The sequence below is a fragment of the Vulpes lagopus genome, chromosome 4 (genome assembly GCF_018345385.1).
Source record: "Vulpes lagopus strain Blue_001 chromosome 4, ASM1834538v1, whole genome shotgun sequence".
Taxonomy (NCBI): domain Eukaryota; kingdom Metazoa; phylum Chordata; class Mammalia; order Carnivora; family Canidae; genus Vulpes; species Vulpes lagopus.
The window spans coordinates 85239196-85265008 of NC_054827.1; the positions used below are offsets into that span (position 1 = coordinate 85239196).

Genomic DNA, 25813 nt, shown 5'->3' on the forward strand with positions numbered 1-25813 from the left:
AAGCTGGGTAAGAAAGTAATATCATACCAATGCCTAATGAGCACCTAGGATAAAGTTAAGGCTTTCCAAAAACATTCCAGGGTATAAACTCAAAGAAAATTTTGAAAGAAATTAATTATTTAGTCGAAGATCATGAGAACAAAGTTTCATATACTTCTTAATGTAAAGAAAGTCTGAGGAACAAGCAAAACTTAGAAAAATGTGTTTTTCACCCCCAAAACAAGAGAAGCACAATGAAGTGTGAGTGACAGTGGGTATTTCTGAATTGATGTTTTTTAAAAAATATGGAAAGTGAAGTACTCACAGCATCAGCATTCAGTAAATATTAAAAGTCACAATCCATGTGCAGACTAATACTCTATAAATAATTACTAATAAAGATAGAGAAAAATAGCACTGTCATCATTACCCTAAAACACCAAAGAAAACGAGATACAAGTGATGAATGCATATTTCACTCTCCTAAGACAGTAGAATGTGCTAGAATCATCGAGTATTGGTAAAACATTAGAAAGTTTCTATAAAAAGTCTGCAAGATAGATTACGGCACTATAAACCTATCCACGGAAGTGACTTATTAATGTCCAGAACGAATATCTGGAAACCCAGAATCAACAAATTAGCAGCAAATTACAGAGAAAACAATCACATGATGTCTGTAGTTCCATTTAAATAAAACTTCACCATGGAAGAGTCTACAGTGGTGCTGGCAGGGATTCTCAAGCAGCAGCAGCAATCCATAAAAGGCTTCTTAATTTTCTTGTCATTTAAGAATTAAGCCACTTCCAGTTCACACAGATCCTACCAGGTGCACTAAATTGATGTCATTATGAGCCATCAGGAAATACCCACCGAGACCTATACCAACACGGAGAAGTTTTGTTAAACAGCTGTGTGTTTTAATTGATTTGTATTATTTAAAATAGGAGCAGTTAAAAGTCAGTTATCGGATGTTGTGTAAAAGAGATGCCTAAAGACTCCAGGGAGACTGAGTTCAGAAGAAAGCCAATCACTGGAACTTCACTTGAGCACTTAAGATTATTACAAGAGGAAGCACAATTAAATCATCAGTTTATCAGCCATCATTATAAATCACTAGGCAACATATCAAGCTTCATTATTTAAGACTCCTTAACCAGTGGCTTCCTGCATCACCGAGAGTCAAAAGCAATCTACTCACCAAAAGGTACCTGAGGAGTTTTATTTTTTGTTGTGTTTGAGTTTTGTTTTGTGTCTTTTTTTTTACCCTGAGAGATTTATGATGGGAAAAAAAATGAAAACTCACTGAAATTAATTACCATATTTTTGCATGTTTTAGACATGATGAAGTCTTCAAAATGAAATTAATGGTATTTGGGATATGTAAAATATATATTGCACAGTTTCCTCTTTACTCCCCGCAAACATTTAATTCAGTTCTCTCATAGTATTTGTGTCACATGAGGAAATATAACAAATTTTTTTTCAACTTTATCCATCCAATCCCATTCATTTACTCGTACTCAGACAGCCTTGTGGAATCACAAAATAAAGTACCTCCAAAGTCTTGGTTTCCAAATTTAAAGTGCACAGTTCAGGTGTTAGAAAATATCTGAAGGGAGATAAGACACCGGTTGAGCTTTGTATGCAGCCCTCTTTTTCAGTCTTCCCAGCAATCCTATGTAAATATTGCCATAATCTTTAATGGAAAAATAAGACACAGAGAGTTTTTGATTTCTGCCCACGTTCATACAGCTAGAAAGCAGTGGTGTTCATTCTGGTTCCAGTACCTTGATAAAGGCTCTGAAAGAAAGCAAGCCTCCTTGGAAAATGGAGGGGTAAGTCAGGGCATGATTTGCACAATATTAATGTGCAACAACTTGTCAAACCAAAAAGCAAGAAGCTTTCAGAGCTACTTGGGTTATATCAAAATAACTCAGGAGCCAACTTAAGGAGACTTAAAAAAAATTTTTTTACTTAAATTCAATTTAGGGGGATCCCTGGGTGGCGCAGCAGTTTAGCGTCTGCCTTTGGCCCAGGGCGCGATCCTGGAGACCCGGGATCGAATCCCACGTCGGGCTCCCAGTGCATGGAGCCTGCTTCTCCCTCTGCCTATGTCTCTGCCTCTCTCTCTCTCTCTCTCTCTCTCTCTCTCTCTCTGTGTGTGTGTGTGTGTGTGACTATCATAAATAAAATAAATAAAAATAAAATAAATAAAAATAAAAATAATTCAATTTAGGTAACATGCTGTATTATCAGCTGTATTATCAGGTAGAATTCAGTGATTCATTAGTTGGATACAACACCCAGTGCTCATTATATCATGTGCCCTTCTTTTTCTTTTTAAAGATTTTATTTATTTATTTATTCATGAGAGACACACACAGAGAGAGAGGCAGATAGGAGAAGCAAGTTCCTCACAGGCAGCCTAATGCGGAACTGTATCCCCTCACCGTGATCACACCCTGAGCCGAAGGCAGACACTCAACCACTAAGCCACCCAGGCATCCCTCATGTACCCTCCTTAATGCCCATCACCCAGTTATCCCATCCCCCGACCCACTTCCCCTCCCGCAACCCTCAGTTTGTTTCCTACAGTTAAGAGTCTCTTATGGTTTGTCTCCCTCTCTGTTATTTTATTTTTCCTTCCCTTCCCCTACGTTCATCTGTTTTGTTTCTTAAATTCCACATATGAGTGAAATCATATGGCATTTTTCTTTCTCTGACTGACTTATTTCACTTAGCATTGTTTCATCCATGTCATTGCAACAATCAAGCAACAATAAAGATAATTACTATAATGAACTGAAATGCATAAAACATTTATATTCATGAGTCCACAAAGATACACAAGAAAACTTTCTTGGTCACCTTTGGACGCTAGAGAACCAGCTCATTATCTTAAAAGCTAGAAACATTTATCCTGCACTTTCTATACAAGCATACCTCAAGTAATAAGCTGGTGAGGGAAACTGCTGTTAGAAAGCAGTTCAATTAATAAATAATGAGTGAGGGAATTAGAGCATCACCATTTGCAAACCCTAATGAGTTAATGGATCTAGGCAGTAATCATGAATGGCTGCTAACACCACAAAAAAGAACAATAACCAAACATTATGTGCCTTTTGACAAGAGTATCCAAAATCACCTATGAAGTATTGCCCCCCAAAACAAACCTGAATCTGATCAAGCCTCCAGATCTAACTAGCAGTTTATGGAAAACTCAGGAAGGAATACACCAACCACCACCAGATATTAATAGGAAATAAACAAAACAGACTACAAATACTACAGTACAAACAACCTTGTTTCTTCAACAAAAATTTATAAGGAAAAAGAGAGAGGAATGAGAATCTTTGTTTCAAACGTCTGAAGAGATGCTAACCATTTTAATGTATAAACCTTATTTGAATCCTGATTCACAGAAAGTGTAAAAAAATTTTTAAAATTGTGGAAATTTAAGCATCAATTGGTTATTTAATGATATTAAGAAATTACTAACAATTTTTTGTGATAACAGAAATGTGGTTATGTTTATTAAGAGTCCTTACCTTTTTTTTTTTTAAGATTTTATTTATTCACTCATGGGAGACACAGAGAGAGAGGTAGAGCACAGAATGAGGGAGAAGCAGGCTCCATGCAGGGAGACTGATGCAGGACTTGATCCCAGGACTCCGGGATCACGCCTTGAGCCAAAGGCAGACGCTCAACCGCTGAGCCACCCAGGAGTCCCAAGTCCTTACCTCTTTTTAATTAAGCTTTTTATTTTGAGATAACTATAGATTCCAAATGCAGTTGTAAGAAATCATACAGAAAGATTATTCATATCCTTCACCAGCTCCCCAGTGGTAACACCTTGCAAAACAATAGTACAATACCACAACAAGATACTAACATTGATAAAGTCAGATATAGGACATTCCCATTGCTACATTTCCATTGGTTCCTTCATGTTGCCTTGCATAGCCACAATCTCTTCTGTCCCACTTATAACTCCTTCTCTAACACCCAATAACAACAAATCCCTTCTCTAATCTATATTTTTGTCATTTCAAAATAAGTGGAATCATAAACTACACAACCTTTTGGACTGCCTTTTTGTACTCAGAATAATTCTCTGAACACTCATCCACATTGTTCAGCATATCAGTAGTTGGTTCCTTTCTATTACTGAATAGGATTACCTAGTAAGAAGTACCATTTTGTTTAATCTCCATGGTCTGAAGGGCATCAGAGTTGTTTCCATTTGGGCAATCATGGATAAAGCTGCTATAAAAATTGGTACAAAGCCCTTATCTTTTAAAGATATATACTTAAATTTGAATGAATGAGATAGGATGTCTAGGATTTGCTTTTTAAAATTCCAGATTAGGGGCAGCCCGGGTGGCTCAGTGGTTTAGCACCGCCTTTGGCCCAGGGTGTGATCCTGGAGACCCAGGATCAAGTCCTACTTCGGGCTCCCTACATGGAGCCTGCTTCTCCCTCTGCCTGTGTCTCTGCCTCTCTTTCTCTCTCTGTGTCTCTCATGAATAAATAAATAAATAAAATCTTAAAATAAAATAAAATAAAATAAAATTCCAGATTGGGTGAGATACTAAAAAAATAAGACTGGCCATTAGTTTGCAAATATATTATTATAGTATTTTCCTTACTCTTGTATATATTTATAATTTTCCATAATATAAAGCTTAAAAACAAGAAAACAGTAAAAAAAATTACTTATCTGACTGTTTACACACCCACATACATAAATACAAACATCTTCAAGCAAAATTCAAGGTATGCTTTCTTATCTTATGACTTTTAGTCTGAGCCAAGATTGCAGGGGCTCTTTACCTAAAACATACAGCCCACACCTGCAAGTAATTATTATTGAAACATTCACTGTACCAATTTGGGCAGATCCAACGTAGGCATCTGTTAACTTTCTTTCAGAAGTTCTTTATTAGGCTACAGGGTTGAAATAATAGGTAATTCGTAATGTTGGACAGAAGCAGGTAAGTAATCACCATAATCAAATGTATGAGATTCATTAGTGGCTTGTCATCAAAAGAGAGGGTTCATATCTGACATGAACAGGTCCTTATCATCAAGACAAATGCTCAGAGAACAGAAGTGTGATTACTAAAGATGAAGAGCAACAAACTATACGAGTACAATCAAGCCTGGAAATGAAGTGAAATGCATTTTATATTGCGCGAAGGCTGCTTTTGTTTTTAAGCCACTCTGAAGGACAGGATATTATTATCATGTTCAGTCTGCAAGCTAATGGTTCTTTAGTGTAATTTTGCAAAATGCTATCTACTGTTTGGTGCCACCAATATTGTATCAGCTCATTCTCCCCTAGTGCAACCTCCCATTCACCCCACTGAGGACACTCTACTTTTTCTCCACAAGTGGCTTTACAAAAATGAAGACCTACTCTCTCCAAGATCTCAAGCAAAGAAGAGCACGTAAATACCAAACCATTAACTAATCTGGGATTAAAAGCCAAGACCACAAAAAGAGATGGTTCATGATGACTTTCAAATGCCAAGTAATGCAATGGTGACAAGTGAGTTTCCCTAAGTTTTTAACGCCTGCATATGCACTGTGATGAGCAATTCTAAATCTTAAACAAAGTTTGTTGTCAAAAGTGGGAAAGCTGTCCACAGATTAATCCCCATAAGGCAAATCCCAAAGGAATATTTAAATGCTACAGTTGTGTTGTAGTTTGGTTATATCAACTATTTCTCCCATTAAGTTAGCCACACACTTGAGTGTTAGAAATAATAATGCGTATTGTGGTTTGATTTGATCACTACTACTATACTATGACAGGTAGGAAAAGATGGTCCACTAACAGGCTGTCTACACAACATGTAAGTGTCTACAAATTAAAAGATATTAGTCAATTCCTTTAAAAGCAATCAATGCACAGATTGGTTCATTTGGTTGGTTTAACAACTTAGTTCTATCAATAGCAAGATATCTATTGGCAACATCATATTAGGAAACTAAGAACATACAGTTGAGTTCAGTCTTGTTCAAATGTCACAAGTCAAAACACAAACACACAGAATTAAAACCCAAAATGACATAGATCACCAGAAATTGTGCTATAGGCTTGCACTGAAATAAATAACAGGACTGCTAGTGATAGTAAAAGGGAAAGGATGAGAAATGGGCTCAAGAACATAATGCAAAATGTAAGTGAAAAGGAGCAGAGAAAAAAGGCACTAAAGTTACATACATATGTGTTTTTGGATGTCTCTGCCATCTATCTTTTGCCTCTAACCTTTGCCATCTTCCTTGACTCTTACAACCAAACATTTTCTGGGTCCTGTGGATTCTGACACTACAGTATACATTTTTAGATAGCCTGTGGTCACTGGCAGGACACTGGAAGCTGAAACTCTTAGCATTCACCTTGACACTTTATTTTAAAAAGATTTTATTTATTTATTCTTGAGAGACACGGAGAGAGGCAGAGACACAGGCCGAAGAAGAAGCAGGCTCCCTGCAAGGAGCCCAATGTGGGACTCCATCCTGGATCCCGGGATCATGCCATGGGCCAAAGGCAGACGCTCAACCACTGAGCCACCCAGGTGTCCCTCACCTTGATACTTAAAGGTTAATCTAAAACGCTTTGATAAAATAAAATGTTCTTGCCAAAAATCTTCATGATGGATTTTCTTATATATCTCATTATTTTTCTTCATAGCAACCCCATGCCTACAGTCTACAGAACTGGGATTTCAGAGGGGGCCATTTTTGTGACCTGAAGTGGTCTTAAGAAAGAATCATGAGAGAACAAAGAGGAAATATAAAGACAGAACAAAGGCAACAGGAAGACATTAAGTTTGGAAAGAATTCCAAGAACAAACTGCACAGAACGGCTTCTGGGAAATGAACAGCCATGGCTGGCAGGAGCTGAGCCTGTGTGCAGTGGAGTAAAAGATAAGTTTGAAAGGGCAGGTTGGAGCAAGGGAGTGGCAGCCACTGGAGCCCAGGTGAGGCACTGAGACCACATGTCACAGGCCTTTGGATGGCTACTGCAGGTCTGTGCACAGGCAAGATATGTGTATCATGGTTAGGAGGATGTGACAAAGGGTAGGGGCAGGAAGGAAGGAGCAGAAGACCAGAGGTGTGAGGCCTTACTAATTGTTCCAGGTAAGGCTATAGGACTTTATCTAAGAGGGCAACGGTGGGAAGGGAAAGGAAAGGACTAACTCTAGGGGCTGTGTGAAATATGCATGTATTTAAACCTAGTTTTGTCCTCAATTAAAACCTAGAAAATGGTCATTTGAAGTCACTGTCAAAGAACTACTTACAAGATGCTAAGGATTCTTACGTTGATTGGGAGGTAAATTGTCATTATTATGATCAAACACATAAGAGGGCATAAAAATTCTAAATGGCTGATAAAATCATTTTTAAAGGAAGCTTTGATTAAGCTTAACAGAGGCTGGGAAAAAATAAGTTTTTTTATATAAGTAAAAATTATTTTTAAGGAGACCATGATTGGTTGCAAGGTGATGAGTATTCTTAAATTTCTAAAATAATTAACTGCTGATTTTAGCAAGGCAGTAATAATGACTTATATGATTGACAGATCTATTTTTCCCTACTTTTGCAAATCCAGTTTTTATATCTACTTTTGCAGATGTATTTTCTCTACTTTTTTCAGATTGCTATTGAAAATCTATTATTAATCAGAAGTTAATTTTTTTTGCAAATGTACCTATGAGTAAAACTCTGAAGCACTGTAGGTAACACAAGCTAAATCATGTACTTCTTAGTGAATATGCCAACTTAGTTTCTATTCTCTTTTACTTAATACATTTTTATTGAGCACTCACTATATGATAAGTGCTGTGCCAGTGCTGGGTGCATGATAAGGAGAAAAAAAGGGGTGCCTGAGTGGCACAGTTAGTTAAGCATGAACTCTTGGTTTCAGCTCAGGCCATGATTTCAGGATGGTGAGATCGAGCTCAGCACAGAATCTGCTTGAGATTCACTCTCTCCCTCTCCCTCCCCCACTCCTCACCCCACTCATGCTGAGCACTCTCCCTCTCTAAAATAAATAAATAAATATTTTAAAAACAGAGAGAGAGAGAGAGAGAGAGGAAAAAAAAGTTCTGCCTACATGGGAATGCACAGTACAATGACAAAGAAAGACATTAATTAAAAGAAAACTATCCAAATATATAATTTAAAATTGTGATAAGCACACACAATTGCTTTGAGAGCTATAATAAGGAAAAGAAACGAACTCTGAGAAGGTGTTTCAAAGGAAACTGTCTTTGAGCTGAAATCTGTAAGGATGTAGAGGAATGAAATAGGGAAAAAAAGAGTAGAGGAGAGAAAACTAGAAGATGAGCAGCAGAGGGAAAAAAATCACATATAATAAAATAAAAATACTCTCTAACCTGTTGGGTAATGGTGTCCCATGGCTCCTGCAGCAGCCGAGTCTTATAGCATTCATGAGTTCCTTCCCATATGTCCTTCAGAGCTAAAGGCCTTCCATCTGCAAAAGCACAGGGCAAAGACCATTGGTCAGTAATCCATTTGACACAATGGTGCTTGGTGTTTATCTGAAACTACTAGAAGAATGTTATGATTTTAAAAAAAAGAAATCTTTGCTAGTATACATATTACTTATATATCAAAAGAGTGCTATATGAATTACTATTTTCTTCCTGAGGGAAATTTAAACATTCAAGCTTCTCTCCTTTGTAACCATCTAGCAGTTCAATTATCTGCTCATTCATTGCCTATAGGAATTACACAAAATAAATAAGGTCCAAATGTATTTTAGAGAAAACTGATAGGTACAAGCACAGGCAAAGGACCAGGTACACAGACTCCCATATTCACAAGGGTGCACTATGAATACCTCTGAAATCTTAATACTTCCTCTAGTTCTGAAATCAAAGACGGTACATACACATGCTTCTTTCACTCTCTCATTGACTATCTGTAATGTTCAAATCACTCTGTTGAGTACCATGGGGAATAGAGAAAAGGAAAGCACACAATTTCTCCTAGTAAGAAGCCTACCATCTATTAGGGAAGCTATGAAAAGTATATCAACAGTATATTAATACTAAAATACTAGGTAGAAAGTGGTTGTTGCCAAGAGGAAAACTGCAGTTCTCACACAGTCCAGAGGAGGGAGACAGTAACATCCAGTGTTTGTGGCAGGTGGAGAAAGGGAATTGTTAAGGGTGGAGGGACATGAGCAGGAATTGGCATGAAGAGATTAGGAAAATATCTAGTGAACAATAATTCTGTTTTTCTTTAAACAGCTTCACCAATTCACTTATATTCGTAACAAGCCACTATGGCACAAGTAGAAAAACAGGTATTTAAATTTGTAAAATAAAGTAGAAAGAAGAAATTACCTAGAGACTTTGAAACTGCACACTGCTGGACAGAATGTGGCCTTACTACTAAAATTGAACGCTACTTGGCCCATTCAGAGCTATCAAATCCTCAGAACTTATGGGTGTGTTCTTTTTCTCAGGCAAGTGGACAAGAGCATTTAAAGAAAACTCATCAGTATATCAAATCATTAGACCTAAAGATGTATTTGGTCATTGGATGCAATAAAACTAAGGGAAATAATCCACCCCAATACCTCTCACACACACAAATACACACCAAAGCAAAAGGTATTGTACTCAGACTCCTGGAGTTTAAGTAGAGATGTACAGTGTAGGAGAAAAGCACTGGACTTGGAGCCCACGCTAATTTTAAACTCTGGTGTTGGCACTTATGCCCTATGTGAAAGCAAGTTACCTGGCTTTCAACTTTACCTGTAAATGAGGATAATTATCCTTCTCAAATCTTGTTCATGTGAACAGGCTTGCATAAGTGAACACACCCAGGACTGTGCCAGGCACACAGTCAGAGTTTAATACATAGCAGGTATCTCCTCCCAGCCTCCACTGCACCACTGCAGTACTTCTCATACTAGAAAGCTAAAGGATTCATTTATAGACCACTATTTCTTAGAATTTTCTCATGTTTCTACACCATGCACATTGTGTTTGACGATATAATATACTAATACCATAGGCAGGACATTTCTCATGTTTGACCTGAAAAGTTGAACTTTCCCTCAACCTTTATTTTCAATAAATAGCAATAGAATATTTTGATACAGTTTCAATAAGTATCTTCATCTTGGCATTTATCTGGCGACAGGAGACCATTATCTTGTGATAAATAGTTTTATTCCATTGACATTTCCATGTCTGTAAAATGAACAAGATTTATTCATCCAATTAACATTTGAATGTCATGTTTAGCTACAAGTTAAAAACAAGCTGCCTTCAGTGTCTGTTTTATATTGTTTTCTGAACACATTTACAGAACAGGGCAAAACTTTGCCCTTAAGGTAAGCACTACACATCTTCAAAATAAGCACATGCACACACACACGTGTGTGTGTGTGCGTGTGTACTGATGTTGGAAGAGGGGAATAGGATCTTAAGTACCTCAATGTCAAATAGTAAACCAAATAATCAAATTATAAAAAGAAGCTTTTACAATAATTTTCAGATGTCAAAGTTGTAAGAAATCAAGTTGTAGGATAATAAAATGTGAGAGCTGGTGTAATTAGTCATTTTATAAATAAGGAAACCAAGGTCTTGGGAAATATACATCAGCCAAAATTATGCAGCCAGCTCCTGGCTGCGCTGAGCTGGAATTCAAGTCTCAGTGCCCTTCCCGCCATTCCCTACAGCCTCTGAGGGTAGAGACTGCGCCTATGCATTCACCACTGCAGCCCCACCATGTAGTTCCAACTTTCATTCATACATTGCAAATGCTTTATAAATATTTACTGAATAAATTATAAATGAAAGGACGCCCTCCTTAACTTTATTTCCTCCAAAACAGATAAAGGCTTTGCAGATCTAGAGAAGAATGTTTGGTTTAATATCTGGCCATCAGTGATGATTTTAATTTTACTCCTTAAAATATTTCAGCCTACAATGTAAGGATGGAGTGAGTGGCTCGGATATTACCACCGCCAACATACTCTGCTGGAACCATTCATACAAAATGCAATAATGAGCAGCTAGCAACAATGTGGAAAGACCCAGAACAAATGTAATAGAATATTTTCATTAGATTTGATGCCAGAATTGAGCGTATGTGACGTAAGTTTTCAGATAACACCAAATTTACTGGAAAAAAAGTTAACATCTTACAGCACAAGACCTAAAAAAAGTAATCTGGTCAACTTAGAATAAGAGATACAGAGTTAAAAATAATAAATTCAAAACATAAAAAGAGGCGTGATGCTCCTACGTGCATGTTTCTAAGACTGCTACCCACTTGCTAGAAAGAGAACAGTGAATAGATGTGATTGCATTCTCTAACGCATTTAGAGACTGTTTAAAAATGCACGTATTAATGATGATCAAATGAGCGCGTGTGCAGGCTACTATGATAAGAGTGCATCTCTCCAGCTTCTGCTGACGATCTACAATGCAGATGATCTAGGTAATATTCGCTCTCACATACAGATATGACAATAATGACTTCATGAACTGTGATATGGGTTCTTTTCTCTAAGCCTTCATCATCAACTTGTCTAGTCACAGCTCGTGCCTTCATGATCAAAGACATACAAAAGTTAGTTTTGTGATCTTTTCTGCTAAAACAAAAAAATTTGACCTAATCAGCAATATCTCCAAAACCATGCCATACGCTACTGATGCATAAAATATATTCAAAATATGGTTGCGATTCTAATTATTTTAAAACCAAAGGGAACCTTCTGAAATTCCACTGAAGCCATTAAACTGAGATCATCAAATATATTTCAAAAATCACGTCATAAAACTGAAGCTTAAATATTGCAGAAACTCAAAGAACTTTGTGATTTTGACTCTATCTATGTATTTATGAAAACCAAAGACCCAAAACCTCAACCTAAAATTAAATTGTGGGCATAAACAAATACTTGGTTAAGCTCATGAAACACATTATTACATGCCTTCATGTTCAGTTGAAGGTATCTTCAATCAGAAACTTTATGCCCTGTTAAGAGGGTCTATTTTTTTCTGTCTGGCCTCAGCCAGAGGAGACATAAGCATACTCAATCAACAACTCTCTAGTTATAGACCCATGATATTCGATAGCACCAATTTTAACATGCTTAGAAATTTCATTAATCTCACTGAGGCTGAGAAGTTCAGTAAGATCCCCTGCATACTTGAAAAATTGAAGCAGAAGCTGAAATAATTTCAGCAGCAATCCACAAAGTAAGCATGGTAAATTAAGGCCATTTATTTAGCAAGTGTTTATTGAGTGCCTACTGTGTGCCTCTATCTCCTGGAATGATAATACATATTAGAGCTAAAGGAATACTCTGTCAGCGATCTAGAATGTCAATGACAAAAGAAGAAGATACATTGGATGAAAAATAGAATAATTAAAAAGTACAATCTTTAGCAACTGCCAGTAGCATTTAATTTAGCAATTTTCATATAAAATCTCTCAATTGAATAATAACCTACATGTCAAGTAATCTATACATAACTCAAAACGTGCAGCTCTCTAAATTAAATTTCTCAGGGCTATTAGTTTTCATGAATCAAATAACAGCATGAGAGATTTCACTGGTACCACCTAACTGTAGTGAAAGCATGCTGAAGTCACCTTTATCCTATTGTTCATGGTTTCACTAAAATTTCCTAAGCCCTAAAATGAAGATTGCAGAGAGTAAACATTATCTACAGTAAGTTTAAGAATAATGTTCTGAATGTGGCCACTAGAAATAAAAAGGAAAAGTTGGATTATTCACACTGAAATATGTCATTATTCAATATATTGTCTTCAAGAGAGCTTTGAAGGATATAAAAATTCATGTCATACTCCACAGTAAGGCAGAGATGATGCTCCACCAAAGGGGAAAATTCATTTTTGCTTCAGTGAGAAAATTACATTGTGATATGAAATGAGTGTTAATTGTTCAGGTACATTCATATCAGTTAGTATGCTGCCTAATTCTGTCATTTTTATTTATCCTTACATTCATTTTTTAGTACTTTATATCTTTATTAATCTTAATTAATCTCAGGAAATCTGAATGAAAATTCCAAAAATACAGATTATGGCAACTTCTCTCTACTGACATATGATATTGGTTAACTTGTATGTTTCTTAGATTTTGGTTACTTTATCATGCAACAAAAAAATGAGAGTTTGAATCTCAACCCCATAATTTTTTATGTACCTTTGAATAAATCATTTAACCCCTTGAAGCACTCAGTTTTTTGTTTTTGTTTTTAAGCACTCAGTTTTTATGTACATGCACAAGGATAATCACAGCTCCTACCTTACACTGTTATTGTGCCTTCAGGATATCGTGTTATTGTGAGGATCAAAATACATAACACGGCTAGCATTGTTGAAAGATACTAGACGCCAAGCCCCATTTCATATATTAGCTCACAAACCTCAAAACTCTATGAGGTAGGTATTACTAGTATTATTATTACTATCTCAATTATTTTCCAGATGAAAGAAAACAAAAAGTTTAATAATTGTTCCCCAGGACATGCAGTTAGTCGCACAGCTAGGAATCAGAACCAAGGCTTTCTGGTTCCAGATCCTGCACCTTCACCACTATACTCAATGTCTCTGTACCCAGGAGCTCTCAGCAAACCATTTAAAGCAATGCACATGTATTAGTTGTGCTGTTGTTCTCATCACTGGTAGTCTGCACCCACACTGCCTAACCTCAGAGTATCTAGGATCTTGCCTTTCCTGGGTTTTAGGGGTTTTTAAAAATTATTTATTTATTTATTTGGCAGAGAGAGAGCACAGGTCGGGGGAGCGCAAGAGGGAGAGAGAGAAACAGACTCCCCACTGAGCAGGGAGTCCAACGCAGGACTCAATCCCAGGACTCTGGGATCATGACCTGAGCTAAAGCAGATACTTAACCAATTGAGCCACCCAGGAGCCCCTGTCCTGGGTATCTTACTAGGCTGGCTTGCCCTTTCACTCATCACTGCATGGACAAATCCAACGTGCAGCCCCAGTGTCTCCTGATCACTGCAGCTCAAGATAATTTCTGTCCTCTGAGCCCTAGTAGCAATTTTTTCCCCAGATTTACTGAAATATAATGGACATACAACATTGTGTAAATTTAAGGTGTACAACATGATTTGACACATGTATATTAGAAAACATTTACCACCGTATGTTAGTCATCACATCCATCACCTCACATAGTGTGTGTGTGTGTGTTTGTGTAGATAGAACATTTAAAATCTACTCTCTTAGTAACTTTCAAGTGTATGATATTACATGTTGTTAACTACAGATACCATGGTATACATTTTTAGATCCCCAGAACTTACTCATCTTATAAATGAAATCTGTACCCTTGGACAGATCATTTTTTCCTCATTTTTCCTATTGTCCAGCTCTTGGCAACCACCAATCTACTCTGCCTGGTGGCAATTTTTACCTCTATTATGGCTCTTTTTTTTTTTTTAATTTTTTTTAAATTTTTATTTATTTATGATAGTCACACAGAGAGAGAGAGAGAGAGGCAGAGACACAGGCAGAGGGAGAAGCAGGCTCCATGCACCGGGAGCCCGACGTGGGATTCGATCCCGGGTCTCCAGGATCGCGCCCTGGGCCAAAGGCAGGCGCCAAACCGCTGCGCCACCCAGGGATCCCTATTATGGCTCTTAATATATTCTACTTGTTACAGTGAATTTCAGACTTGTTTTGTTTCCTTCATTAGACTATATGCTCCTTGAGGGCAACATCCAGCTCTGATTTCCTTTGTTCATCTCCACATGCCACAGATATCTTCATGTCTTCTGCAAAAAATATTTTCCAATGATTGGAGAGATGAACATTCAATATTATTTCTAGAGCAAATAGCACAATTATTACTAAGAATAATGACTGAATAATCATGATAAAAAAATCACAATTTATATATTTTTTAAAAACCCATATTTATATAAATCTATAGTATCAAGTAGATGGAGACATAGTGGATATATGATTTTTCAGCATCCAAACATACTTCAAATTTGGGAGAGAAATTCAAAAATAAGTAGAAGGCGGAGCCTCATTTTTCACCACTAACACCAAAATGAGGTAGACATTCCTCATTTTGTCATTCTAACGCAATCAGTTGACTCTAAGTTCTACCTTTCCATTAATTATTTACAACCAGGTATATCTAACGAATACAGCCCAAATAAGTGGTTTGAAAGTCTTGCTTAATCGTTATGTATTTTTTAAATTACCCAGTGCAAATCTTTTAAGTGTTATATATTTGTCTAGTAATTGGAGTAAAAACAAATGTAAGACATCTTTTAATTACATGAGAAAGTCTATGTATGTTGCAATCTATTTTTATGAGAAATACGGCAAAGAGGACAAAGAAGTGTAATTTTGAGTAATTATAAACTGTCCACATACTATGTTAGATAACTGATAATAATGCAGGTGATGCTATAAACTGTCACTTAAGTTAAACACTTACCTAGTAGAAGTACATATAAACCTAATGAGGAATCTCTTAATCAGAAAATGTCCCAAGTGAAGCAACATTGGATCCACAAGATATCTGAGACATCAACTTTTTTTTTTTTTTTAAGATTTATTTATTGGAGAGAAAGAAAGGAACAGAGAGTGAGCAGGCGTTGGGGCAGAGGGAGAGAATCTTCAAGCAGACTCCCCTCCTTCCTCCCCACCGCCCCCCACAGCTATTTGGAGACTGACCTGTGGCTGGATCTCACAACCCTGAAATTATGACCTGAGCCAAAAACAAGAGTCAGACACCTAACAACTGAGCCACTCAGGCACCCTGAGACATCAGCTTTGAGATATTCCCTATTCATCAGCATTCCAAGGACCAAATCACCAGATGAATATTTATAATGTTAAGTCTTCTGGTTGTAAAACAGAAGACACTCTATACAAAGTGTTCTGTGGCTTTGATTCCAACCTCTTGGTCTGGCATCCCAGTACTCAGTATTTTTGGACTCCTGGCTCTCTTCAAACTGCAGTACCTCAAAGGGCAGCCCGGGTGGCTCAGCACCACCTTTAGCCCAGAGTGTGATCTGAAGACCTGGGATCGAGTCCCACGTTGGGCTCCCTGCAGGGAGCCTGCTTCTCCCTCTGCCTGTGTCTCTGCCTCTCTCTCTCTCTCTCTCTCACATGAATAAATAAATAAAATCTTAAAAAAAAAAAAACTCAGTACCTCCAGAACTTGGACCTACTATGCCTATAGCAGTACCTTGTGTATCAATCTAATTTGATCCTCTCCCCAGAGGATCCTCTACCTTCTAAGCATAGCACATAATACATAAACTTAAAGAGCTCTGCTTTGACGACTTTAAAGAAGGAGAAAAGCAATAACCTAGTTTCAAGGTGAGCAGTGTTATTTTTCACCAGATTTAGAAAACAGGCTAATGAATTTCTGTGCTGTGCACACAGTAGGCACTCATGTATATTTTAATGGATGTTTCTCTTTTTTAAAAAACATTTTATTTATTTATTTGAGAGAGAGCACAAGGAGGGGAGAGTCAGAGGGAGAAGCAGAAACCCCACTGAGCAGGGAGTCAGGACAGGGCTCAGTCTCAGGACCCTGGGATCATGATCTGAGCCAAAGGCAGATGCTTAACCAACTGAGTCACCCAGGCGCCCCATGGATGTTTCAAATAGGAACCATTCTGCCAAGAGTAAGCAAAGAAATGTTTCTTCCTTCCAAAATACGAACCATTTTGCCAAGAGTAAGCAAAGAAATGTTTCTTCCTTAAGCAAAGAAATGTTTCTTCCTTACTCTATCTAAGAAAGCTAAAATATAGTCTCTTGAAGGTAAGAAAATAAATTTACCTTTTCATGTCCTCTCTGGCCCTTGTATCCACTTAAAATCTGTTGCTTTTTGTATATATGGTATTTTGTACTAAGACAGGTTAGAGTAAATATTTTGGCTAATTAGTTCTCCCTGTAGTTTTGTTTCACACTTCTCTAGCATTTTTTTCTTTAAAACATTTTTAAAACTGGGCATGATTTTTCAATGGGATTCTATTCCCATCATATGTTTTATTTTTTTTTAATTTATTTATTCATGATAGACATAGAGAGAGAGAGAGAGAGGCAGAGACACAGGCAGAGGGAAAGCAGACTCCATGCAGGGATCCCGACGCGGAACTCGATCCCGAGACTCCAGAATGGCGGGCCCCGGGCCAAGGGCAGGCGCTAAACCGCTGAGCCACCCAGGGATCCCCCCATCATATGTTTTAAACAAGCATCCTAACTTTCCATACTATATCAAGTATTTACATGGTTCAACAAATAATTCTTATTAAATTTTCTCAATTGTTTGGAGTTTTCAATCTAAATATCTTTGTATTAATCAAATAATTTTTCATTATTTTTCTGAATAACTTTCACTGTTTGCTCTTAAATTTCATTTTATTTCCTAGAATCTCTTTCAAATCTACCAAAATTCGTGTTCCACTCCATTATCATAGCTTTATAACTTTTTATAAGTAATTGTGGCACATTTGAACTTTCTTAAAGATTCTCTACAGTCAAATAAGACTCTAAATTATCTGTCCAATCATTTTCAATGTTCTGCTCATTGTAATAATTAACTAGAATCATTTTGCTCCAATCTTTAAGTACCTCTCTAATCCACCTTTTCTTTCCTGTTCAACAAGCTGCCTTAACTCTCACTGTGCTGGCAACCCTTCCAATCTATTATCTCTTTCATAATTTGACCTCAACGTATCTTTCCAAACATTTCTTCCAGTTAATCTTTGGGAAACCTTTACTCCAAACTGGCCTCGCACTGTTCGCCAAATATGCCATGCTCTCTTCAGCCCTACAGCTTGGCACTCACTCTCCTCCTCATCTCCATTGCTTTTCCCAGGCTTTTCAGAAAAGCCAACCTGTAAACTTCTCTTGCAAGTTGTTGGACAGAGCCTTGGACATTTTACTTTTATTCTCCAACTTCTCCAACTCCCATCTTTCTGTTTTCTTGTCATTCTTTTCTATGTACTCTAAAGACTTCCTCTTCCTCTTGTTCCAGATCATGTTGAACAAGCCTCTTCTTCCCCTTCCTTGATGTTTTATACACTGCTTAAGTCCAAACTTTCCATTATTCTTACTTTTTTGCTAGCCTTTATCATGGTTTGCCTTTGAGAGATCATTATTTTTTGGCGATTTCCTTCTCTCTGTTCCTCCATGAGCATCCTTTGGGCATATAACAAGTGGACAAATCTTCCACATGAAATATCTGGGTTATGTTTTTAGTTCTATACTATTACTTCCTGGGCCAATAATAGAATGGATCTCCAGAAAGAACAGACATTCAGTTGCTGAATGGAAGAAATGTTTCCTTCCCTATTCAAAAGCAGCTCTTCTGACTAATTAAAGAAATATGTCAAAACAGTTCCCAAGAAGAACCCATATGTCAGCCAAAGAATTAAATATTTTGAAAATGAGAAGAACCACTTGGTCTATTTTTCAATAGAGATTGAGAACAAAGGAAAAGAAGAAAGAGCAGGAATAAATCAGAATTCAAGCTGAAATAAATATAGAAATCTCTAGTTGCAATGAAAGGGGAAACCATGTAAGCTTAGGACTCTGGTGAAGCCCTATGACATTATGTTTATAATTAAGGTTTTAACTACATTCCTAACACTTGCCACCAGCCTTTGACCAAAACCAAGCTCTCAAAAAGGAAAAATAGGACATAAAAAGGTGCTGGAATCAAAAAAAAAAAAAAAAAGGTGCTGGAATCATGGGCAATAGACAAAGCCTTTTGCATGATACAAATACTCTTCTTTAAAATAGCATGCTTCAAAAATAGTTGGGTGGACGGATACAGTGAGCACTGAAGATGTCAGTGTTTTGTGAGAATGGACTCATAAACTACTAAGCACTATCCAAATATAGGCTATTTATTACTACTTCACAGGAATGTAGTTATGTCTTACCCACTGCTGGGTAACGAATGGTATTGTGTTCCACTACTTCTTCCAAATTTCAAATGACAAAAGTAATTAGGGGAAAAAAAGAATACAGGAAAGGATTTATTTCTCTTCTTATATCCATGTTACCCCCTAGGGAACCCAGGTCCTAAATGTCCAAGTAGTAGGAATGAGAGGTACTCAGCAGCAGAATGCTATCACAATTTGGCTGTGTGCCTTCAAGGATCCAACAAAAATACGTGTTTACAGAAGTGGAGCAGCTACTCAGCTAGTTTAGATGCCCACTCTTTGAGTACTCAAGATTTTCCATTTTCCTTAGTCAACCACTTCTGTAATCTATGAGAAGGATCAAACTAAAGAGTAAAGGCACATACATGTTTTGGGTCCTGAGTTTCCCGGAGACAACAACACCACTCTTGTACATCTTCCTTATAACCTATCAGAGCAGTTCTGCAATTTAAAAATCAGGCACTATCACAATGTTTCCATCTTTGGGTTGTATGCAGAAATGGTTAGAAATCCCTCATCATTGATTAATTCAATAAATACTTGCTGAAACTGTATCACAGTTGATACTGTGGGTGTCAAAATGAATAAGACAAATAACAAATGTCACATACTTATTATTCTCTGTCTCTGTCTCTCTTTCTCTCTCTCTCTCTTTCTCTCTCTCTCACACACACACACACACACTGCCATGAGTAAGGCTTATTACTTTGTAGGCTGTAGGTACTCACTATTAATTTCCTTCCTCCCTCTTTTTTACCTTACAGCTCTATTTTCTCACTTACCATTTTATAGGGGACAAACAATTCTGTAATACTGTGATATTACATATGATATGATGTGAAATGAGGTGCTGTGATATGATATGACATGGGAGTGACACAAGCATGTGCCATGTTAGCTGAATCCTAGGCAACAGTATGCCTGGTGGACACTGGCCAATATAGAGGAATAAGAAGTAATCACAATCCAATGGATTTGTATTTTAAGAAACACAATAAATATTTCTTCTAGAATCTAAACCAGCTGATAAAAGAAAAGGTCATGTCAATTTAAATGGGAACTACTATTACTAATTGCTTTACTTAAAAAAAAAAAAAGGTAGCAGAAGAAAATGCAGAGCAGAGCAACTAATTTTTACTAACAACCAAATGCAAAAGAAATTCTAAATATCTGTCAAAAACAGGCTAAGTGAACTATTTCTGAAGCAACAAAAAAGACCCCTGAGCAAGAAATTTTATAATCATCCTCTTTCTAGGTCGGAACTCTGTTAGAATAAGACAAAGAAAAATCTGGACCTGGAGTAAGAGGAAGATGTTAGGAATCCACACTGACAGAGATCTGGTTAACAAACAGATGGAGAGCCAGAGTAATCAGATATCACAGAAAAAGGGAATGGGTTAAGGGGAATAAATGAAAAATTATGACTAGAAAGGGCGAAACATTTTTTTGAACATCCATTAGGTTAAGTTAGTAGAAAAGAGAAAAGAAATTCTTAGGATATGATAAAAGAAAGAACCATTTTTCATATTTCTCCACAAGAAAACATTCAGTATGCTTTGACAAATTAGTTAGATATTTTAATGTACCTGAATAAATACCAAATGAATTCTGGAATTTGAAAATCCCTAGTGCTCATTCCATACAACACAGAACGGGGAGGGAGGAACAAGGAAGGCTGCCATATAAAATAAGTAGCTCATTTTAGTTTTCTTTTATTAAGCATAAATAAAAGGTGTTTTACAAGTATATAGATAGGATCCAAGAAAGCTAGTGGAGTATTTGTTTATTATTATTATTATTTAAGAAATAGAAAACCATCATAAAGAAAAGCTCTTAGGAAGTCTACAAATTTCATTAAAATATAATTGGACTTGCAGGAACAATTACTGTGCTGTACTGTAAGGGGAGCTGTTGGCACATAAGAGCAAAGTACACGTATGAGCTCATCTACCAGCCTAGGCAAGACCCACTTCCAGCTAGAAGCAGTTATGTTTCAACACCTCCGATTCCCTAATGCTGACAAGCTAAACAACTTGTTTTGTCTCTGGGAGCTCTTCTCTGGTGATTAACTGCTTATGGTGCATACTAATTATATGAAAGTACAGTATTGAAGAAGTAGTGTCCTATTTCCTCTACCTGCAGCCTTGATATGTCTTTGAATCTAGAAAGATACTAGGTAGAGCCACTGCAAACCAAATCCAAGAGAAATATTTCCCTCCCCCATGGTAAACAAATATATCCCCTTCTACTTTTTAGTATAACAAAGTTCACTGACAACAAACCTCCTTTAACCTCTGGGCTTCAAACCAAAGAGAATTACAACAATAAAGTGAGTGTTTCTAAGGCCTATAATAATCATATGGATAAATCTGCAGCAAGAGTTCGTGAATTAGTAACTATCAGTGTCCTCAATTCCCAAGTCCCATGTTGAAAATTTACCCCAAATTGTCAGTTCTTAGGAACTGCACCTCAGATTAAAATCTTCTCACCAGGGAGTCTATGAGAATTTGTTCTTGTGTTTTAAATCCTAAGTGCTTGTTAAATCGCCAACACTGCAAAATTAGAGACCATTAAACAATATAAGGCAGCAAGTGATTAAATCTACCAAATACACATTCAAAGCAGCTTAAGCTACTTTTTAATTAAAAATAAAATATCACTGGCTAAATTCAGATGTCTTAGCTATCCAGAAAAAGTTAGAAGGCTGTTCAAAATGCAAAATGCTGCTGATAAGGCCAGATAGAAAAGGAGAAATGAGAAATAGGGTAGGGGGTGAGCTGGGGAAGCAGCTCCTCTCCCTCCCCGAGCCCAAGGGGGCAAGGCCTTGCAGTGCTGACCCGTTTTAGTCAGAGGAATAGAAGGGGGAGTCACTGCTGCCCTAGAGGGTAAGAACTCCATGTGGCTGCTGATTAAATAAGCTTTATTAGCCAAGGCCTCAGAGGAGACAGGGTGTTCCACCTTCTTGGCAAGGGGAATGAGTTGAGTAACAGCATGGCAGGAAGCTCCGGCAGTGGAGATGTATAGATGGCCGAAGGATATGTTAGTGCTATTTTTAAATATAGCTTGAACTAATTGATAAACAGTTCTCAAAATAATTATTAGCATTTGGGGAAGGAAGCATGGGGGCTTTTGAGTTAGCAGAATTGCTTAAGACTGAAAGAAATTTTTACTGTAAAGTTACAAGTACATAAACATTGTAGCTTTAAGTTGTTCCTACTTGTTTAAGGAAAAGAGAAAGGGCCAGGGGGCTTAGTCAACGTCGGGCAGGAGGCCAAGAATCTGAAGATCAGACTTAAGGCTGGGATGATATCATTCACTCTGAAGTCTTGATACTCTTTCTAAAGCATGAGAAAATTTACTGGTAAAACCTTACCTCACCCACAGTTTTCTTATTTTTAACTCTATTTTTTTTTTCTCTCAAGAATAATTTTCTAAATCTGCTTTCTGCCTTATATGTAAATGTTATGAATTTCCATTTAGCAGGCGACATGGTCTTACCTAAAAAGCTTGCCCTAAAGTAAAGCACAGGCACTTGGTAGCTACAGGAGTACAAGACATGATACTCATATTTAATCACTTCGCTTCCCGTTGTGGTCTCAGTCTTTTCAAAATCATCCAGGGGTAATTCTAAAGCCTCCTGAAAAAGAGCAAAGCAAAAATAAAATGTGTTTATCAGTTAAAATTTTTAAAAATGGACATTAACACAGAAAGAGAAAGAGGAGGATTTCTTCTGGCAAAATAACAGTTAAATAAATATAGGACTATGAGGTAAGGAAAAGGGAGTTTCCAACATTAATGTTTAACGTTTGAGTCCTGGGTAAATAGTAAAACCAGAAAACATTAGCATTAAGTAATTCCAGATTGTTTTTGAGAGACAAAGCAGCTCTGGGTAAAGAAACAGGAAGGGAAAAAAAAGCAAAAGATCTATTGCAACAGCAACACTGAAAAACCTTTACAATTTTAGCAACAAGACGATGGCTATACAAGCTACCTTCTTCCCTACCTGTGAAAGCTAAAAACATCCTAACAATTGAACAAGAGGCTGTGAAATGTCCCTAAAGATTCTATTGTACTTGCCAAAAGATGATTCATTGTGTGCTGAACAATTCCCAGTTCCATTTTGAATAAGAAAGTGATTGTGCAAGAGGTTGAGTTTGTTAGGTACATTTCAAAACCTGAGATGAGTCTGTTTTCTTTATTATTGTGCTATCTGTGGTATATTTCTACAATAAATCTTGATATTTATAATAGATGGCAAATATTAATGCCAACTTAAACACGGTTTTTGTAAGCAAAGATGGTTATAGCCAGTTCACTTCTCACTAATCATTCTTTACTGGTGGATTTTTTATTATTATTATTTGTGGATGTTTCTGAGGAATTTATCTTAATGTTTGGAAGCAATTAATTGGACATGTTGAGCCAGAAGCTAGGTTCATCCACACTCATTTATTTGAGTTGAAGAATTTCCTTTGAAATTAAATTAAGTAAAAGAAAACAAGCAGGTTGGTTTGGCTCATTTCTACCTCTCATTAAAGCAGTAATAACAATGAACAACTGGAAAGAGTTACAGGAAATATTTCAAACTTTATCAATATGAAATAAGGTTTCCTGTGGAGATAAGTAAAGCCACAGACTACTCTCCAGATCTGTATCTGCTTTACTAATTCCCCACTCACAGTCAATTCATTGGGGGAGATATTACACTGGATAAATCACAACTGAAGATACTTACAAAATAGTTTTCACTAAACTCCAGTAAACACTATCAATTAAACACAACAAATTAAATAACCAGAGAGAAATCACTGGAATATATATTCCAGATACAGAAAGTTAATGCAGTAGCGAGAAAGAGATTTTTCTGTTTTTTTATTTGAATTTTCATTAGGCAAATTTACCTATATCTCCTTTTGAAGCAGTTCTTCAAATCAAATTCTTTCTTTTGGTCAAAGATTAGATTGTTTAGCATTTAGAATTTCCTTTCTTTTTAACATTAAAAGCAGTATGTCTTTGTGAAAAAAAAAATCATTGCAGGGGCACCTTGGTGGCTCAGTCAGTTTAGCATCTGACTCTTGATTTCAGCTCAGGTCATGATCTTGGGGTTGTGAGATCAAGCCCTGTGTTGGGCTTTGTGCTTAGGGTGGAGCCTGCTTAGGATTCTCTCCCTCTGCCCCCTCCTCTTGAAAAATCACTGCAAATACTGCACAAGTACATAAAATAAAAAGTGAAATAAATTCCCCTCATACCCACACTTCTATACCTCAGGTATGTAACCATTTTTAACAGATGAATGTATATTTTTCCAGACTTTTAGAATTTTTTGGCCAACAAACACATACACACACATACATCCACCCATCATTAATTTAATCATAAAGTATAGGGGAGCCTGGGTGGCTCAGTCAGTTAAGGGTCTTGATATTGGCTCAAGTCATCATCTCAGGGTAGTGTGATTGAGTCACGGGTCACTGCATGCACAGCAGGGAGTCTGATTCTCTCTTCCTCTCTCTGTCTGTCTCACCCCCTACTCCCAGTCTTTTTCTCTTTCTGTAAAATAAATAAATAAATCTTTTAAAAAAGTAAAACCAAAAAATATTTAAAAATTCATCAAATACACAAAAATTAGAAACAAATAATGTTCAAATACTTATGGGATATGGGAAAAGACATTCTCCTAAATTCTTGCGGAATATAAATTTATAACTATTTTTCTGAAGATTGGCAGTTATCGCTTGATCTTTAAAATGCACATACCCTTTTATACAATATCCCCTTTAGGAATCTGTACCACAGAAAAAGAGATGTACTAGGATATATGTGCTATGATATGTATTGCAATATTAGTTGTAGTAGCAGAAAATTATAATCAATCTAAAATATCTAGCAATATTGAAATGTTAAAACAACAAACTATGGCATAGTCATGCAATGGAATATAGTGAAGTCATTAAAACACAGCAAAATCTACAGCACTGACATGGCAGGACATGATAAGATGTCCATGAATGAAAACTGAAAAATTAAATCAAGGAATATATGTACATGAATTTTTTTTAAAGAGAAAGAGAGAGAGGGTGCATGTGTGTGTGCAAAAGGGGAGTGGGGGCAGAGGGGCAGAAGGAAGGGAGAGAGAGAATTTTAAGTAGACTCCCTCCTGAGCAAGGAGCCCAAGGGGGGCTCAGTCTCACAACCCTGAGATCATGATCTGAGCTAAAATCGGGAGTCAGAGGCTTAACTGACTGATTACATAAGAATGAAATCTTGACATTTGCAGCAACAGGGATGGAGCTACAGGGTATTACGCTAAGTGAAATAAGTTAGAGAAACACAAATACCATATGATTTCACTCATATGTGGAATTTAAGAAACAAAACAAACGAGTAAGAGGAAAAAAAAGAAAAAGGCAAACTAAGAACAGATTCTTAACTACAGAGAACAAACTGATGGTTACCAGAAGGGAAGTGGGTGGGTGGATGGTTTAAATAGGTGATGAGGATTAAGCAGTGCACTTGTTCTGATGAGCACCAGGTGTTGTATGGAAGTGTTGAATCACTATATTATACATCTGAAACTAATATTACACTGTAGGTTATCTAACTAGAATTTGAATAAAAACTTTTAAAAATTTGCTAACTTCCTCCTGAAAAAAAATCTATCTACCCAAAGCAATCTACACATTCAATGCAATCCCTATCAAAATATCAATAGCATCTTTCACAGAACTAGAACAAACATTCCTAAAATTTGTGTAGAATCACAAAAGACCACAAAACAGAATAGGAATAGAACAGATAGAATAGAATGGAAACCCAGAAATACACCCACAACTACATGGTCAGTTAATCTTCAA

General features: G+C 36.8%; 1 protein-coding gene across 3 annotated transcripts in view; it reads right to left on the bottom strand.

Annotated features, from left to right (window-relative positions):
- The window catches only part of ATG10 (autophagy related 10), a 215337-nt gene that overhangs the window by 52524 nt on the left and 137000 nt on the right, over nt 1-25813 (bottom strand). For all 3 annotated transcript variants that reach the window (XM_041752105.1, XM_041752104.1, XM_041752103.1), the window contains exons 4-5: nt 22458-22596; nt 8391-8488 (exon numbers count right to left, since the gene is read on the bottom strand). In XM_041752105.1, the coding sequence (XP_041608039.1) occupies nt 8391-8488; nt 22458-22596 (237 nt within the window). The remainder of the gene's footprint in view (nt 1-8390; nt 8489-22457; nt 22597-25813) is intronic.